At 54.0% G+C, this 14,059-nt stretch overlaps 1 protein-coding gene across 3 annotated transcripts; it reads right to left on the minus strand.

Moving 5' to 3' along the window:
• Positions 1–219: 219 nt before the first annotated feature.
• Positions 220–13,640, minus strand: LRRC73 (leucine rich repeat containing 73). Of its 3 annotated transcripts, none has more exons than XM_090046001.1 (6): positions 13,218–13,638; positions 12,294–12,454; positions 10,985–11,107; positions 8,645–8,745; positions 7,722–7,905; positions 227–1,392 (listed from the first exon to the last, which is right to left on the minus strand). In XM_090046001.1, the coding sequence occupies exons 1-6, from the start codon at positions 13,487–13,489 to the stop codon at positions 1,229–1,231; spliced, it is 1,005 nt and encodes a 334-aa protein (XP_089902127.1). In that variant the 5' UTR covers positions 13,490–13,638; the 3' UTR covers positions 227–1,228. The 3 variants fall into 3 exon arrangements, with proteins under 3 accessions (XP_089902144.1, XP_089902127.1, XP_089902137.1); XM_090046011.1 differs by lacking the exon at positions 227–1,392 and adding an exon at positions 5,287–5,787 and having other exon boundaries at positions 13,218–13,620; XM_090046018.1 differs by lacking the exon at positions 10,985–11,107 and having other exon boundaries at positions 220–1,392; positions 13,218–13,640.
• Between the last annotated feature and the right edge of the window lie 419 nt (positions 13,641–14,059).

Below are 14,059 nucleotides of genomic sequence, written 5' to 3' on the forward strand. Positions count from 1 at the left end.
CTTGAAACATAATCTCCCCCCTGCCTAGTTCCAACAAGGTGCAAGGGGCACTTGGTTCAACGTGTGCATCCTGCTGGGTAGGCACAGGATGAAGCACCAGGGTGCATGCTCTGGACCAAGATACCCTTGGTTCTGCCTGGCAAGAGCCCTATCCCTCCTCCCAACTCCACAGTGCTGGGGAAGAGGTGAAGCAGAAGCAGCTGGGCCCCGCTAGGAGGCAAGCATGATTCTGATTCCAGTGTGCTCAAGCTTGATGGACTACTTGCATTCCTCTCATACGGATGGGGAAACTGAGTCAGGGTGCAGAGAAGGAGTCTGGCATGTAGTCAGGCAGTGGCAGAGCTGGGGTAAGGACCTCAGAGCCCCAGTTTGCAGGCTCGTGCTTTTTCGGAAAGGATGGAAATAGTCCCACCACTCCCTGAATTTACCAGTCACATGCCCCATTGGTTATCTTGTCTCATTGTGCTGCAGAGTGGACTGGCTGCACAGTGCATCATTCTCCGCTGTGCAAAGCCTGTCCCTGTTGCAGTGGGGCTCTCCCCATTCGCTGCTTCTGCCTGGGCACTGGGGGAAACATCCTGGGCAACTGCAGAGACTGACGCTCAGCTGCTGCTTCCCTCCCCCTGCATGCGGAGAGGGCTGCACAGTGATCTGCAATCAATAGCCACATTCTGATCTCATCACATGACAGCTGGCGCTCTGGATAGAAATGAACACGTCACAGCCCTGGCCTCAGTAGGTAGGAGCCAAGAGCAGTTAGCAACTGTGTGAGCAGCTGCCAGCTCACTCTTTGCCTGGCACTCTTGCATGCTTCTTAGGAGCCCATCAAAGCCCCTTGTCCAGCTGCCTGCCCCCACTGGTGGGAATGCCTTTTCCCCTCATCTTAGAAAGCTGCCTCATGTGTCCCACTGGGAATGTGAGAGAGTGCCTGGTATTTGCACAGCTCCCTCTTTGGGCTTGGTTGCTTTTGTTCCCCCTTGGCCCATGATGAGGGCCCCTTGTAGCTAACCCAGGCATTTTTCAGATCTTTATCACTGCAGTATCTTAGTGCCTCACGCTATAACAAGTTTATCTTCACAGAACCTCTGTAGATTATGCTGGCGCAGTCACAATTTTGCAGACGGAACCGAAGCAAAGCTGGAGGAGGAACAGATAAAAGGTATTTGGGCTCCTGAGGATGCAGACAGAGGTGCAAGTAGATTTTCTAAAGCTGTGAGGCATCCAGCTCTTAACTACATCTGATCTGCACAAGGCTGGGGAGTAGCCCAGGGAGCTGTTTCATGCTGCTTGGGCTCTCCCTCTTCATGTGTCTTCTCTCTGCTATGGGCAGCAGACCCTTGGTTCCTAGTTGGGGACTTCTCCATTTTGCTGCTGTATTCAGTGAGAGTCTCCCTGCATGGCAAAACAAACCAGTGGTGACAGCTTGAAAGAGCTGGGTGGCTCTGGTATCTGTCAAGTAAATGGAGAGCACTTCTTTTTCATTCTCCCTTTCCTCTTGCCATACTCCAGGACATCACAGGGCCTAGATCAGTGCTTCTTAACCTTGTGGGACTCAAGGCACTCCCTCAGAAAATGTCTAGACTGCCAGCTCTGAACTTTCACTTGTCTTCTTTGGCTACAGAAAAATAGCAGAGCAGTGCTCCTATTGCAAAGAACTCAGCAAGCTCATAGTGTGGCAGAATGGTTTTGACTCTCTGGATTCCTGTTTGAACTCTCTGGGTTTATCTTGTGAATCACATGTAGGTGTTTGCACAGAAGTGCTAATAGTGCAGCACCCTTAAAAGGATCACAGCACCTCACGGGGTTGTCTCATCAGGTTGAGAATTGCTGCCCTACAGCCTGTTAGATATGCACTTTTCTTCATTAGGGCAGTGGAGGCAGCACAGCTGGGAGACTCCTACTGACCTGGCATTGCTGTAGTACTGTTCCTAGCAAAGCTGGTCCTCTGTGGAGCCCATCCAGGCATGGACTCACCTATGGGAGGTAGAACTACTTAAGGCCTTGTCCATCAGTCTGGTGCTTTGCCATTGCAGCCAACCACATCCTGTGATCCCTTTTAGGGTGATCAAGATCCATCATAAAAGCTCAGACTCTGATAATGTAATGGGGCAGGGATCAGTGCTTAGTTCAAACATCTCACCTTACTGCTTGTGTCCTCAGCTGAGTGGACATGAAGCTGGACCTTGGTGGCTGGAAGCCTAGCTGTCATCTAATGGATCCCTAGTAAGGTCTGTGGAGCACTACTGCCCCCACGTGGCTCTCCTACTCCTCCCCTACTTTTTGTGCTTTACCTGCTCACTTTCTTTACTCACCCTCTCCCACGCAAGCTCATTTTTCATCTCATGTTTTGAAGCACAACCTGGAGCACCAGCCTCCCCTTTCCTGACTAGCTGCTGAATCTGGCAGGGGAGGAACCACCTTGCAGTACTGGGTTCAGGTTATTCTAGCTGGGCAGGAGACATTATGGAATAAGACGTATTTCTGAAAAACTCCTTCTGCCCCCCCTAAAGCACTTGGCTAAGAGCATCTAGGAATCCTCCCAATCAGGGGCAGATGAGCAGGACATGCTTGGTAATCTGGTGGTTGCACCAGATGACAAAGCTAATCTCTTTAACAGATTCTTTGCTTCCATTTTCTGAGCAGGGACTGGGTCATCCCCCAACCTGGGATGCTGGACAGACCCAGGGAAGGTGCAGCCAGGCCCAGGGTCAGTGAGGACCTAGTCGGGGAACTTCTGGAGGGACTAGACATGTTCAAATTAGCAGGTCCTGACGATCTCCACCCCAGAGCACTTAGGGAACTGGCAGAGGTCAGTGCGGGACCCCTGGCACAGCTTTACAAGCACTCGTGGTGCTCTGGCGAGGTGCTTGGAAAAGGGCCGGTGCAGTCCCCATTTTCAAAAAAGGGAGGAAATAGGACCCAGGACACTATAGGCCCATTAGTCTTACCTCGGTCCTGGGGAAGTTCTTTGAGAAAATCCAGGAGCCCATCTTCAAGGGGCCAGCAAGGGAGATTATGCTTAGGGGCAACTAACACAGGTTCATTAGAGGCAGGTCCTGTCAGACCAACTTGGTGGCCTTCTACGACCTAGTCACAAAAGCCTTGGATGCACGTGTTGCGGTGCACGTAGTCTTTCTGGACTTCAGGAAGGCCTTTGACACTGTTTCTCACCCCATCCTCATTAAAAAATTAGGCGACAGTGGTGTCGCAAACTGGCTGGATGGCCACACCCAGAGTGGTGGTGGACAGGTCATTTTCAACGTGGAGGGATGTAGGTCCCGCAGGGCTCAGTCCTTGGGCCCGCACTGTTCAACATCTTCATCGGAGACTTGGGATGAGGGTGTGAAAAGCACCTTGTTCGGGTTCACAGATGACACTAAGATGTGGGGAGAAGTGAGCACGCCAGAAGAGAGGGACAGGCTACAACTAGATCTGGACAGGTTACAGAGGTGGGCGGATGAGAATAGGATAGGTTTCAATATGGACAAGTGCAAGGTGATGTACCTGGGGAGGAAGAACCAGCAGCATAGCTGGAGGCTGGGGAACTCCCTTCTTGGCAGCGCAGAGGCAGAAAAGGATCTTGGAGTCGTCACTGATTCCAAGATGAACATGGGCCGTCAGCGTGGGACCGTGGTCAGGAAAGCCAACCGCACCTTGTCATGCATCTACAGATGCATCACGAACAGGTCCATGGAGGTGATCCTCCCCCTCTATGCGGCACTGGTCAGGCCGCAGCTGGAGTACTGCATCCAGTTCTGGGCGCCGCACTTCAAGAGGGATGTGGACAACATGGAGAGGGGTCCAGAGGAGGGCCACTCGCATGATCAGGGGGCAGCAGGGCAGGCCCTATGAGGAGAGGCTACGGGACCTGAACCTGTTCAGCCTCCACAAGAGAAGGCTGAGGGGGATCTAGTGGCCTGTTATAAGCTAGTCGGGGGAGAGCAGCAGGCACTGGGGAAGTCCCTGTTCCCCCGAGCACTGCCAGGAGTGACCAGGAATAATGGTCACAAGCTGGCAGAGGGTAGATTTAGGCTAGATATCAGGAGGTGCTACTTCGCTGTCAGGGCAGCTAGCAGCTGGAACCAACTTCCAAGGGAAGTAGTGCTTGCCCCTACACTGGAGGCCTTCAAAAGGAGGCTAAACAACCACCTACCTGGGGTCATTTGACCCCAGCATCCTTTGCTGCCTGTGGTAGGGGGTTGCACTTGATGATCTGCTTAGGTCCCTTCTGACCCTACCAGCTATGAAACTATGAGGCTCTCAAGTGCAGTCTAAGGAAGGCAGAATGGACTCCTACAATGGCATAAACCAGCTGTCACAGAGGTCATGCCCCTTGGCAGTTTCAGCTGATGCATAGCAGCTTCAACAGTAAAATGTCCTTCAGCCCCACACAGGGGAACTGGTACAGCCGGACCAGAGAATCCCCTACTGAATCCTCTTCTCACGCTCAGCAGCAGCCTTAAGGCAGGGGCAGAGTGCCCCTTACTGAGATGTCCTTAACTGCCTGAAGCCCTCCCCATCTCTATGGCTAACTCTACAGCTGTCTCACAAAGGTCTGGCCTCCTCCCTCCATGGGCTAGAGGCAGGACTCCAGCTTAAAAGGGTTGAATCCAGTTCCATCAAGCTAAGGTTTTGGTACTTGGATTCCTACCAGGAAGACAGCACTTTCCAGGGTTCTGGCACACAGAGCTCGTTCCCCGTTGGAGATGTGCTGTAGGCAGTAGGAGTGGGCAGGGGGGCAGGCTCTGCTCATACAGCAGCACAGAAAGGCCTCTGATGCACGAAGGCCCTTGAGCATACACTAGTACCTAATCCATAAGTGCACTGGCTGTGATGTTCTTTACATCAAGGAAAGAACCATGAACTTTGGTTCTGGGCTACAGGAATGGAGATGGAACTGTAGATGGCCATGGGGTATCTGCTCTGACATACCCCCTCAGCTGGCTTTGTGAACATATGGGAGCACATCAGCAGCCCAAGCCTGACATTTGCTTGTCTTACCTTGTTCTCTAAATAAAAGTACATTCCAGACACTAAATGCTGGAGGCTTGGGGCCTCCTGTCCTTCCACAGATGCATCCTGGACCCTTTGCCACCACTCTGGCCTGCAGTTTCCATCAGCTGGAGGGCTGGTCATGTGGCTGCAGGTAGCTCAGGAGCCCCATGGTACTGTTCTGCTTTGGAAAACCTGGCTACATTTCAAGGTCTCACCCTTCCTTCTTTCAGCCTGTTCAGAGCTCTTCCCTCTGAGCTGAAGTAGGAATGACAGACTCCCTTGCAGCAGAAAGCTGTGCCATGTCTGTGACTTTTATAAAACTCTCATCAAGACACTAGTACAAGCAATAGAAAGACCATTTGATATACACATCTGAATAAATACAACCTCTAGCATGTGGGCCAGGAATGTACAGTCAGGAGGGGAAACGAGATCAAAACATGCAGCAAGTGGACAATCATAAGCAGCTGACAGGGCACATGACAAGAGACTCATGGCGAGGTTCACTTATACCAGGACCCAAAATTTTCGAGTCCAAAGGTGGTGTTGCTGGGCTGAGGATTGTGCAGATGTGCAGCTGGGGCAGACAAGCCTGGTGGATGCATGTGGGCTTGTGCATGCAGGGCACATGTGGCGCACACAAGTACACACACACACACACACACACACGCATTGCACACAACCCACACACGTATAGGGAGGCTGCTTTGCTCAGCACAGGTCACATCTCTGTCTCTGCTAATAGACTGTCGCCAAGACCTGATGTCATCAAGACCATCTGGGAGCTGGAATCTGCAGAGCAGATGGAAATAAGACTGTGAGACGTTTGGGCTGAAGAAGAGTTTGGGTCCTCTTGCCAGGTGCAGAGTTGAGGAAGGAGATGTGATGCTTGAATCTGATGTGGAAGGAGCCAGAAACTGATGGGAGGATTTTGAGGTGGGGAGCTGACTAGGCCCCTGCTGTCTGTGTAACACAGCAGAGTAGAGCACTTAACATGCCTGTACCCGCATCACAGTGGAGATCCAGAATTACTGTCTCTGAACAATTCAGTGGTTCAAGTTACGAGGGAATGGCCAGCCCAAAACCTCTTCCAAGGATTTGACACCAGGCTGGGTTCTTCCCCTCGTACTCACTGTCACAAGTGAGATGTGTTCTGTTTATGAAATAAAACCTGCAGGGATACCTGGGCAAGCCCACTGCTTTCAGCCTCTGCCCACACTGAGGTTGTGTGGGTTGAAGCCTTTCCTGCTAGATTCCACCCTACTGTGCTGGGGCTGGAGTTGCAGGGGTGCGGAGGAGATACAGGCCTGACAATAACAGTGCTGTCAGGCCACAAGTGGCCATTTAATTGCAATTATGTACCTCTCTGTCTAAGCTGATCCCTAGAAGCTCTCTATCTTTGTGCTGGAGGGTGGATAACTATACTCGTTGAGTTTTAAAGGGGGAGGTGATGTCAGAAAGCTGCTAATAGACTGTTTGCATCGCCCCTTCCTGGCTGCTCTTGGTAGCACTGGGCAGTATGTGACCACACCAAGGAACAGCCTGTCACTGGCACCAAGACTGCTCCTCAGACTCATCCAAGTGACAGAGCCCCTTTAGGGATGAGTTACTGGAAGATCTGGCTGTCTCCCAGCCAGAAAATACTGTTCTCCTCAGGTGGTGAAGACAGATTTTTTGCAGAGCAGCTGAACTAGGAAGCACTGGGGTCCAGCTTTGGGCAGTGGAATTTGAAGGGTGGGGTCTACAAATTAGCTGGTTTGAGCAGGACCCAGGTATCAGCGGGAGGTTGCATCACTGGTGCACTGGGATGCAACAGGGTGCAGATTTTTTGACATGCTGTAACCAGTTAACTTGTGTGCTGTTTACACATTAGAATTGGGGAGGGATGGAAGGGAAGGGAGTTGTTGATAAAAACCTGGCCAGATCTAGGTGCTGCTCTCAAGTCTTTGTGCTGCTTTGTCATCGCAGTCTAGACTCGTTTGGTGCATTGTCAACAGCTGGACTTGTTCCTATTGGACTGGACAGTTTGGGAGACTAGTTTAAAACAAAAACCAGCAGGATTAAGATCGATCTTCTGTTGGCCTTTCTCCCTGTTAGCCCTGGCAGAGTCCTATCAAACACCAATATAATGCTCACAGGCAGCTCCGTGACTTCCCTGTGCTTCACCTACAAGTACTGCACCAACACAATATGGCACCTGTGAATCGTCATGAGGCTTAAGTCAGGAAGCAATGAAGAGACGTAACCTGTAGGCGAACTGAGTGAAGCAGAATGGAATGGTGAACTTCAACACTGGCCATGACACCAGAGGGAACACCCCAGTACTTATGAAAAGCCCACAAGATCTTTAATGCCTGTGCCAGTTTAAAGTCTTTACTGAAAGAGGTTCATGCCCATGCTACCCCGTCTCCACACCCACAGCATTGTCCTGGGACATAGGTGCAAGGAAGAGCCAACTATGGCTCACCTCCACATCTGGAAGCATCTGGGTTGTTCTTAGAGGATCCCAAGCTGAGCAATGGCTTATCATGGCTGCTTAACTTGCAGATCCCACCTTGAGTTTGGTTGAATTCCAGCCCACAGAGAGCTGGACCCCCTTCCCTGTACCAGCCCCACAGCGAGATGTTCATTTGCCCAGAGAACATCATAGAGACCTGATTCCCTCCTGCCTTGCCCCATCCTGTCCAGCCTCCCTTCCAACCTCCCCAGGCCCCCAGAAATCTTACTGTTCTGGCAAATCCAGGGGTTCTTTTCTCTGGCTGTAACTTCCCGAGCCTCAATCTCCTCCTCTTCCTCACCCTCGGAGAGCAGGTCAGAGATCTGTTGCTGCAGTTCGGGGCTGATGTTGTTCTCTGCCAGAATGAGTGTGCGCAGGGCTGTTGGGTAATTCTCCACCATGTCCAGCAGGGTCTGACCAGAACAAAAATCAGAAGCAGGTGGACAAGCAGCACAGACAGACTGGTGAGGAAGGAAGTTAGAGCTACCGTCTACATACCCCTGCCAGCACATTTTAGTTCCACCCTTCACTGGCTCTGAGCTCTCTGCACGAGGGCTATACCCCAAGAAGGAGTTACTCCTGCACACCTGCTAGCTCCCCTGCCGCCTCCAGGCATGACCTATGTAAATAAAGTCAGAGGAGATCCAGAATGGCAGATTTCACTGCCATGAGCCAAGGTTCTCAGGGAACAGACTGCAGGGGATTTCACCCAGGCCATAAGCTACAAAACCCTAACCTCAAGCTCTACTCCCACCCCTACACACACACACACCTAAACACTGAACTGCTGCCCTAGTTATAAAGCTAGTTCCTGCATCTTTCCCTCCTCCCCTCACTTTTTTCTGAGAACCAGAGAAACCAGAATGACTTGCTTATTCCAATTTGCTTGAGGCCAGAGCAGGGGAATCAGGAACAAGAACCTTGGGCTGAGGCCAGCCCAGGACCTCCAGTGTCTGAGAGCCTTGGGTCAACAGAAGAAACAGGCGGACATCAGCACACATAACAGAAGAGGCTGCTATAAGAAGGGGATGGGCAGGGGGTGCAGAGATCCCTGGGCTGGGGGAGGAGGCTAAGGCAGGCGCTGGGGATTCTACAGAAGGCCCATGCCCCTGAGGTGGCAGTGATGCTAGATCAGTACCAGGCACTCCTTACCTGTGCTGACTGATTGGTAAGCCCTGTTCCTTCCAAGTCCAGGACCTCCAGGGTGCGACTGGAGGCCACAGCGACAGCCAACATCCCCGCTACCTGGTCACCTGGAAGAGAAGGAAGTCAGGGAACTCAGCAGTGCCTGGCTTCACACAACTGAGATCACACATGCCCTTGGGCTAGAGATACCCTGGGAATGCCTTCTGGGAACTCCCCCTACCAACACTGCCAGCCAAGCTCCAGGTGCCAAGGACCCCTGGGAGGAAGGAATGAAAGGCTGCTAGTTGCAAGGAGAGACAAAGGTGGGGACTGACTGCTGACTGTGGGAACGGCTGGGCACATCCAAGAGAGACAGACAAGGAACACAAAGTGGAATAGTTTCCCTTGCAAGGAAGCTTGCCTCATCCATAGTGCCTTCCAGCCACCTTGCCAAGGGTCTGAGAGCTTCCTACCTCTGTGCTTGAGTTTCCCCTATGGGAATGTAGCTGGCTTACGAATGAGAAGGAAGCATGTACCAGTCGGAACAAGAACCCAGGGCTCCTGGCTCCCAGGGTTCTGCTCTTACCATTAAACCGTTTCTTCCCAGAGCTAGACATAAAACTGAGGAATCCTTGTTCCCAGCCCTTAGCATGGGCTTGCTTCTTTTCCAGCAGGGTTGGAAGTAGAGAGGATGAATACCAAAGCATTTTCCTAAAAATCCCCAGAGATGCAGCAGGGCTGACCATAGCAAATTGCTGGTGCCTGTACCAGTAATGGGATTTTCCCTGACTTTTGTTAGAAGAAGGGGCTCCATCAACTCCTGTGCCAGAGGCTCTCACCACAGAAACAGACAGCAGCACCCAGCTTGCTAGAACAGAACAGAAAAAGTAGGCCTGGCCTGGCATCCTGGGCAGTGTAGGGCATAAAAACCCCTGCGTGACTTGCTTTCCTGGGTCACAAGAAGCAACCCCTGAAGTGACTAATTGTCCTGAATTTTCCAGAACACTTCTGAAGTTTGAGACTGTGAGCCAGAGTCTCCCAGACATTCCTACCCTGGGATTTGTCCTGAATTTGGAAAAAATCAGTTCCATATCATCCAATCTTTTCACAGTGCCCATGCACCACCAGGCAGCTTCCTGTCACATCTGTGGAGAGGCAGAGCTAACTAACCTACCAACACTGTCATACAAAGGCAGCTCTGCAGAAGGAGTTTGCACCATTTCCATTTCCAGTAAGCAGAGCTGCCTTTATGTGGTGATGTTGGTAGGCTAGTTCAGTGATTCTTAACCTTTCTTGTACCAGGACCCATCTGTAAACTCGATGGCCAGTCCTGACCCAGTGCCCCTCACTCCTGACCCACTCCTCCCAGCCTCCAGATTCCCATTGTGTGGAGCACTGGGTGGGTCTGTGGGGCAGGGGGACCTCAAGCCACTCCTTGCAGGCTGGAGTGGTGTTAGCCTGCAAGAGAAAAGCCACATTTCTATTAAATGTGTGGTTTCCCACATTTTTATCCTTTAAAGGAGAATCCATTTTTTAAATTTGTTGATCCCTTTTAAAAGTTTATTCATGACCCTTTCACATATTCCTGCGACCCACTTTCTCATGGGTAGAGAAACGCTGGGCTACTTAGCTCTGCCTATCGACAGATGTGGCAGGATGCTGCCTGATGCCACGGGGTGCTGTGAGCAGAAGACTGGATGATATGGAACTGATTTTTTTCTCCGAATTCAAGACAAAAATCCCAGGTCAGGGACTTTTGGGCTCCATGGTGCGTCCAAGGCTGCAGCCCAGGTTCTGCCATCCCAAATTTGGTCTTGCCTGGCCTGGACTTTGCTTTGCCAGCTGCCTACCCTGCAGCCTATGCTGGAGAAGACTCAGTTTCTATAGCAACCACTGCCAATCTCTTCTCCTTGCTATTCTCTGGGGAAGGAAAGCTGGGTGTGGACACCTTCCCTTGCCAGGCCAATGACTGAGGCCTTAAGGGACTGGGAATGGGGGGAGCCATGGGCAGGCAACACTGGAGCTGGGGGAGGACACAAGAAAACCCACATGGCCAGGGGTAGAGACAGAGCCCAGGACAGTTCCTGCAGCTGACAAGTCCCTGTGAAACATAGTTAGTGGGCCTCAGCGTATTTCTTAGAAGGATGTGTCCTCATCACACAATATCACCGTAAGTGGGACCCACTGCTCCCAGCACTGAGGACTAAAGGGCCATAGGGAGTGGATTCCTCCCCTCACTGCCCTGCCCTGCCAGTGCTAGGGTGGTCCCTGGTCTGAAGCTGTGAGACGGGCACATTCAGCAGCAGCGAACCCACCCCAGCCCCATCCTCTAGTAGTTCTTTCACATGCCTACCCTCCCCAGCTCACCCAGAGGGTTGTAGTCCAGGTTCAACACTCGCAACTGGGAGCTGTGAGCCACTGCAATGGCCAGGCGCCCCCAGCCTTTGGCTGTGACACCCGGGTTTGCACTCAGTGTTAACTCCTTAAGGCCTGAAGAAAAGAGAGAAGCCAGATAACACCTTAAGGGCCCAGACAGCTCAAACCTCCTGGAGAGAAACCAGACCAGCCTATCAGACAGCAGGGAAATGGCAGGGTTCCAAATTATGCAATTCACTGCATTTTGTATGGCTAAGGGATGTAATTTGCATAATAACTACATCTATTTATCTGCTTAAACACCATGTGCAGTGCAGTCCCTTAACTTGCCCACAACAAACATGGCTGCCTGACCACATGCTGCCTTCAACCTGGCACCTGCTTATCCCAAACAGCAAATACGACAGAATCAAAACAGGAGTAGGTCTCACTAAGTGGAGGCAATGGACAATACAGACAAGTGAGAGTAGAGAAAGCAGGTCCTGAGGCCTGGGACTGGGGGGGCTGCAGGTGAGAGAGAGGGGAGAGGGGAAGGTAAGCACTGATGCCTGTGTTCAGAAGAGGACAAGCTGTGGAGCAAGGTGTGGTGGTGGCAGTCGTGCATATCGTAAGCACGTAGATGATCAGCAGCCATTCCAGGTGCCAGGGTGAGACAGCAGAGACCACAGTTCACTAGAGGGCACTCTCTGCCAATTCAATGAGAGCCATATCCTGGTTAAAAAGCCCACTGGCCTCAGACATCACTCGCAAGGATCGGGGCCTTGGAGCTTATTCAGTCAGGAGACAGTAAAACCCCCCTGCAAGATCCTTCACTGATCATTTCTCACAGAGACCATATGCTGTGCCTCCCAGTTCTGGGGCAAGGGCCAGGGGAAGCACTGCGGATGCACTGGCATTCATTGTCAATGCACTGATTGCAGCCTAGATGGCATGAGTGCAAGACAAATCTTAAGTGCAAACCCTGTCTCCCCAAACAAACTATCCCATCATGAGGCAAAACTAACCGGCCTCCCCATCCACCATGCCACAATCTGTGGTCTACTGGACAAACTCCAGGCTTCACAGAACGACACAGGAGAATACAGGACCCTCACCTGGTGGGAGCAGCTTCTCTACCAAGGGGCTGTTCCACCCTGATTATGCCTGGGGGACAGAGGAAACTCACTAGAGAGAGAAACATTATAACCTGCTCCCCGAGAGTGTGGGAGGGAAGGAACAACAGCCTGGCTCTGAGCAGCATGACTTGCATTACCTATGAGTTACACTGGACACAGCATGCCCCGCAGCCCCTTCTTCTTACCTGACTTGGCCCCATCAGGAGGCAGGAGCCCACAGATGAGGTTGATGCCCTCATCGCCCAGCATGCAGTCTCCCAAGTCCAGAGCCACCAGCGAGGGATGGATGGACAGCGCTGGGTTAAGGAGGGCCAAGCCAGCGTCCGTCAGGGGGCTCCCATGGAGGCTGTGTGGGGAAAGGCTTGGGGTCACAAAGGAGGCTTCCTCAGGCCACTGGGGGCCTTTTTGGCCAACATGAAGGAGGATGCAGACGGTCTGAAAAGGGGAGCATCACCAAGCCCAGCGCCTGGTGGAGGTGGCAATGATCCAACATGCCTAGAGATGCCAGCCTCAGGAGTGAGGGCACGGAGCAGATGGACACCCAAGGGGCTTTGGTGAGAGGTGGCAGAGGTGCAGAGACAGCCGGGGTGGGGGAGGGATGGGGTGTCATGGGGACGCAGAGATGGCTGATATGGTGCAGGGGGAAAGAGACCAAGAAGGGCAGAGACAGTCAAAGGGTCCCAGAGGTGCAGAGACAGCTGAGGGGGAAGGGATGAGGTATCTCAGACACAGAGAGACAGCCAATATGGGGACGACAGGGTGTCCTGTAGATGCAGAGACAGGTGGGGGGGAGAGGGAAAGGGACAGGGTGTCCCAGAAGTGCAGAGCCAGCCAATATGAGTGGGGGGAGGAGAAGGGCCAGGGTGTCCTGTAGGTGCAGAGCCGGCAGGGGGAAAGAGGGACGGGGTGTCCCAGAGGTACAAAGACGTCTAGGAGATGCCGGAGGGAAGGGCAAGGCAGGCGTGGGCCAGAGGTGCAAGCACCGCCAGTATGCGGGGGGGGAAGGGACAGGGTGTCATGCAGGTGCGGAGACAGGTGGGGGGAGGGGAAGGGACGGGGTGTCCCGGAAACAGCCGCGGGGCAGGGCTGGCACGGGAAGGGGCACTCACAAGAGGGACTGCAGGGAGCGGTTTCCGCGCAGGCCGTCGGCCAGCTGCCGGACGCGGGGGGCGCTGCTCACGACGCCCAGGTTGAGGTTGAGCTGCGCCAGGGCGCGGGTCTCGGCCAGGCCGCGGCAGACGCGGGCGAAGTCGCGGTCGGCCAGGCGGCAGCCGCGCAGCGACAGCAGGCGCACGGCGCCCTCCCGCAGGCTCTCGCACACGTCCCGCGTCTCGGCGCCCGACAGCGCCTCCCCCGAGATCTGGATGGAGCCCGGCAGCATCTTCCCGCCCCATCCACGCCCGCCACCGCCACCGGGGCAGGGGCAGGGGCAGGGGCAGGGGTAGGGGCAGGGCAGGGCCGGGCCGGGCCGGCGGCCGCAGGTGCCTCCTCCCCCCGCGGGCGGGGCGGGGCGGGGCGGGGCGGGGCCGGGCCGGGCCGGGCGCTGAGCGGGCGCGATCCGGATTCCCGCGCCCCGTGTGAACGCACGCGGCCCACCGCGGGAGACACGAGGACGCCCCAGCTCGCACGCGCCGCCTCTGGACGCGTCTCTTGCTTGGGGCCCCTGGCCCCAGCTGGCTCGGGCAGCGTCCGAGGTCCCTTCCACCCCTGATGTCTCTGAAGTCTGTGAGCCCTCACCCGGCTGGTGGGGAAAGGGCACTGCCTGGCCAGTGCCAGTGAGAAGCAGGGCCCTGCGGCAATTCCTGGGCCGGGGCCCAGGGCTGAGGGGGAGTCGCCGCATTTCCCCAGCCCAGGAGATGCCCCAGAGCCCTGCTTCTCAGCCAGGGGCACCCTCGGGCGTGAGGGGCACAGCCTGGGCCTCGCAGCGCCCCACAGAGGCTGCAAGTGGGAG

Source organism: Crocodylus siamensis, chromosome 1 (genome assembly GCF_052110815.1).
Source record: "Crocodylus siamensis isolate JL-2025a chromosome 1, ASM5211081v1, whole genome shotgun sequence".
Taxonomy (NCBI): Eukaryota; Metazoa; Chordata; order Crocodylia; family Crocodylidae; genus Crocodylus; species Crocodylus siamensis.

Coding starts and splice junctions, on each gene's coding strand:
- LRRC73 (XM_090046001.1), bottom strand. CDS start 13,489: ATGCTGCCGGGCTCCATCCAGATCTCGGGGGAGGCGCTGTCGGGCGCC. Junction 11,108..12,293: donor TCCTGATGGGGCCAAGTCAG/GTAAGAAGAAGG, acceptor TCTTTTCTTCAG/GCCTTAAGGAGTTAACACTG. Junction 7,906..8,644: donor TTACCAATCAGTCAGCACAG/GTAAGGAGTGCC, acceptor TGTTCTGGTCAG/ACCCTGCTGGACATGGTGGA.